The following is a 4452-nucleotide window of genomic DNA, read 5'->3' on the forward strand; positions in this document are numbered from 1 at the left end:
CCTATAAACTACCTACATATGCAACTTGGGAGAGCCCATTCCATAGAACCTACTCATCAGCAAGTGTCATCGTCGAGCTGTAATCTTGTCCAATATACCATGCGTCGTGGTGTATCAACTGTACGCGAGTTATGGACTGAATGGCACGACGGATTGGTGAACCAGCCTTCTATTGAAACGCTAGAGCGCACGTACGGAACAAAGTGGAGATCTTCGGCATAAGAATCAAAGTTCTTTTCAAGACGCTTGTTGGTCATCAAGTACGTCCAACGTCTTGTGCGAAGCGGGCTGTCTGTCCAATCATCCATCGAAAAGGCTGATGCTGAACGTGGTCGTAAAAGTATCGACGCATTTTCGAAATGGCTACGCAATATTGATCGCGATGATAAAAATTAGTTTCAATTTGTTTTGAACAAAGTACAATACTTACCTTGAAGTGGACCATAACTGATCTTGAGTTTAGAGCAGCAACTTGCTTCGAAAAAATTAAATCGTAACGCAGCCATGATACTAGCTGATGCATTAGATTTAGCAAAACGACGCTGTGTATCGCGCGGATGTATGGGCTTGCACTAAAAGCGTAATCCGGGGTACAAGTACGTGATGGTCTTGCAGCAGCAGTGCTCCGAGGTGATAAAATCCAGCTAGCTCTAGAAGTTGTCGAGACGTGCGTGTACCTTTAAGGGCTAACGTCGATGACGACACCGCTGCTGCTGTCGTATCAATGTATGCAGTGATCGTCGGTGCCTTAGCAGTGGCAGTGGGCATCTCAGACGTGGGCGGTGTTATTTCCGGTGCTACTTGGGGTTGGATCTGCAGTGGTCAGAACTTGCGTCGAGGTCGTGGATCCGGGCGTGGCGGTGACCGAGGAGGATCTTTTGTCGTGGCGTTGGAGATGGACGCTGCCGCACCGTTGCATGCCCCTACATGCACGCCTTGTATGTAGCTCTAACAGGCCTCTAAAGTCAATCTCAAGCTCGTATTCTGCGCTGCGTCCAAACGGCAGATTGCCATGCCTTGTTTGCTACTACTTGGACTATCAGCAAAGAAGGAAGCCCAGCCAAAAAATTGTGACGAATTCTCCAATGAACGCGCAGTATTTAGGTCACGACCTAAGTGCTGGTATGTGCAGATATTAAGTCAAAACCCACCTGTACAGACAACGACGGTGAAACTCAACCCCCCACAAAAACTCGACCCCCCATACAGTGCAGCTTTAAACTCAAGTAAAAATGTTATTTGAAAATTTAGCCAATAATATACTTTCAAATATATTGCTGGACAGCACACCATGCTGGCGCCGTTTAAACAATCACGCTATTGCTGTTTCTGCGAAGTGATGGACGAACGTCGTCGGCAGACCAGCTACACCGTCAAGCAGAGACGGGAAGCGCTCGAGCGGGTGGCTCTGGAGGGATGTAAACCTACCGCTCGGGCGCTTAATATTTAATTAGGTACGTTGAAGGGCTGAAGAAAGAAGGCAAAACTGCTGTTTGAGTTTAAGGGACCTCAAACTAGCAGAACGACAAAAGGACAAGGCGCAAAGACTAAAATCACATTTGAGCACGAATTGGTCACCTTCATGAAAGACGTCCGTCGGGATGAAGAGGTAAATTTGTTTTGTTATATTATTTATTGCAGATTCTAACGTGTAGATATAGTATTTGTGTACTGGAGGCATGATCGAGTATATGAAGATGGAGCAGGGGGCTTGGCTGGAGCAGTATTTAGCCGATAAATCATCTCCTGAGCGCGCATTGAGCGCGTTGATGCGTATGTGCCAGCGGTTTGCAGCTCGGTAAGCATCTCGTTTTCCAATATGTTGGTTTAATCAAACGTTTTAGCAATTTATCCTATTTTATTTGTGTTTTTAATCAATATTTATAGCTTACATATTTTTCTTAATGTTATAGCCATGGGTTTTCTGTTCAGAAACCGCAGTTTACTAAAAAGGATGAAGATGCACTACAAGAAATCCATTTGAACTTTGCCGTAGAGTTTTGGAAACAGCATTCTCACTTCCAGCAATCCGCCATATACAATGTCGACGAGACAGCAATATATTTTGACACCCCACCCCACAAGATTTGGGCCCTCAAAGGCCGTCGTGGCTCCGCTAAAGTGAAGCACACGCAGAAAAACTCTGGTAGACTCGCTGCAGTTCTCACCATTAGAGCGGATGGTAAGTTTTGTTTAATGATTTAATGATTTTATTATGTTTAAACAAACTTAGTTATATTTTAAAGAAAAAACTACCAATACTGTTTATACTACGAGGAATGCCGGGCGGGACTGTGACGACGGATGAACTTCCGACGTATCCTGCAGGCCACGTGTACACCGTCCAAGAAAATGGCTGGATGAACGCCACAGTGTGGCAAACGTACGTTTTGAACTTGCTAAAGTACGAGATTGATGCCTTGTCAATCCTCTTGCTGGACAATTTTGACTCGCATATTTCCAAAGTCGGGTAAAGCGTTGTGGCGGAGAAGACCTCTGCAATTGTGGTCCCCGTGCCTGCTAACAGCACCTCTGTGAGTCAGCCCCTTGACGTGGGCGTTATGGGGCCACTCAAGAAAAAGTTGACAGCTGAATGGCTACGAGAGAAGGTAACAGTTACAAGAACCGCGAAGGAAAAGCGTCTGGCTGCCGTAACACGCACAATTAGAGCGTGGGAAAACATATCTACGGAATGTGTTATTAAAAGCTTTGAAAAAGCAATCCCAAAACACCCTGTCGTGATGGTGTAGAGCAAAAAAGTAAATGTTTTTGCTTTTTTTACGGTGTTTGTTTAAATTGTTTTTTCGACTTTTAATAAACTGTTGGGTCGGTTTAATTTTGACCAATCGCAGGTGATACCACGAAAGGGGTCGAGTTTTTTTGTCTTGTTGGCTTTTCTAAAAATGACTTGAAAATGCATGTCTACTGGGGGTTGAGTTTCACCGTCGTTGTCTGTACCTCCAGATACCAGGTCCTTAGGTCAGGACCTGCTCGTGACTTTTTGCATTTTACTTAAGGATATTTATTAATACCTTGGTTATTATTGGAAAAATGCCAGCTGTTTTAGTAGAAGCTTTACAGGCACCACAAATACAAATAATAATATTTTAATACGTATTATAGTATTAGATATTAAAAATCAACCGATTATGAAGTCTACGTGGCCGACTCATTTGTATCGCTCAGCCACGGAAGTCGACTTTACATGTATAACGCGTCTTCGGATTCACTGTGTACTTCCTCACATTCTTCTGCATCTCATCACGGTGGTGGCCTGCGAGACGCTGCATCACCTGGTAAGCAAAATGTCGTTCTGCGAGTAGCTGTTCGTCTGTCTTTCTTCCGATACGAGCAATCATCCAGGCGCCATCCAACGCACTCAGGAACCCTCGGCAAGTACCAACACCCTCGTGCCACACAGGCTCCAACAGCGAGTCACCGACGAGCCCAACGTAGAGCTTTTTACCTTGCGATACCAAGATATTTGCAGCCTTATCAGCTCGTGTCAGCTGGCTAAAGTCGATGAGATTTACCCTCGTGAAGTCCGTCTTTCGAGTGATACCCGCAAACCTGACGATATTCTTGACAAACACATTGAGCGCATCATGATTGACGTTCTCCTTCCGCACCAGATCTTTCGCGTCTGCATAGTTTTGCTTCACCACATCATGGATCAGCAGGTTCTGACGCTTTGGCGTCATGACCAGATAGTGCATATCTCCTCGAAAGTACACGACGTTCTCGAGATCAATGCCGACGTCGCGCATCTTGTCTAACATGTGATGTTTGAGTCGAGTGGTCCACGAAAACTCCTTCGTCTTCAGTTCGTCCGTCGTCTCCAGGTTCGGGAAGTAGCACACGATACCCAGAGATTCGTTCCGAGAGAATACGAAGCGGGTGATACCTGCAGACTCCGCGACCAGGTCGTTCGTCCCGGTCGCACCGAGCACCGCCGTGTACTCTGCGACTGGGATCTGAGGCTCTGTCTTGATACTGTAGAACGGGTTGCCACCGTTCTCCTCTGGCGAAACTATCGACTTGAAGCCTGTAGCAGAGTAGACTTTGACGCCCACTAATAGAGCCACCTTGAGTAGAACCACCTGCAGCTGTCGTGTGCTCACGTGGAAATACGTCCGGGATTTGCAGAAGTTCTTGAACAGAACTTTCGCTCCTAGAGACGCCAGATCTTGGACGACCCACGGCCACAGGTGGAGCATATTTTCTCGACTGAACTTGGTCCGTTTCTCGAGGACTGTCACTTTACCACCGAGTAGTGCCAGCTCAATTGCGGCGCGCAGCCCCACGGGTCCGGCACCGACGATACATACGCGTTTGTTAGCGCAAGGACGTCGTTTGAATACGTCCAGACTGAATCGCACGTCCAGGAGCTTGAAGAGCTGTTTGTGGCGGAAACCGAGCTTGCTGTAAACGGCGTCTCGGATGTGGTAGTAC

The 4452-nt window shown here is 46.6% G+C and overlaps 2 protein-coding genes across 2 annotated transcripts; both read right to left on the minus strand.

The window, feature by feature from the left end:
• Positions 1 to 256: 256 nt before the first annotated feature.
• On the minus strand, positions 257 to 768 carry PITG_14541 (uncharacterized protein; the record flags this gene model as incomplete). Its single annotated transcript, XM_002898941.1, has 2 exons — positions 257 to 363; positions 678 to 768. The coding sequence occupies 2 exons, from the start codon at positions 766 to 768 to the stop codon at positions 257 to 259; spliced, it is 198 nt and encodes a 65-aa protein (XP_002898987.1).
• Positions 769 to 3182: 2414 nt separating this feature from the next.
• On the minus strand, positions 3183 to 4217 carry PITG_14543 (uncharacterized protein; the record flags this gene model as incomplete). Its single annotated transcript, XM_002898942.1, has 2 exons — positions 3183 to 3620; positions 3666 to 4217. 2 exons carry the CDS (start codon positions 4215 to 4217, stop codon positions 3183 to 3185), a joined length of 990 nt encoding a protein of 329 aa, XP_002898988.1.
• Between the last annotated feature and the right edge of the window lie 235 nt (positions 4218 to 4452).

Source organism: Phytophthora infestans, genomic scaffold (assembly GCF_000142945.1).
Source record: "Phytophthora infestans T30-4 supercont1.34 genomic scaffold, whole genome shotgun sequence".
NCBI lineage: Eukaryota > Oomycota > Peronosporomycetes > Peronosporales > Peronosporaceae > Phytophthora > Phytophthora infestans.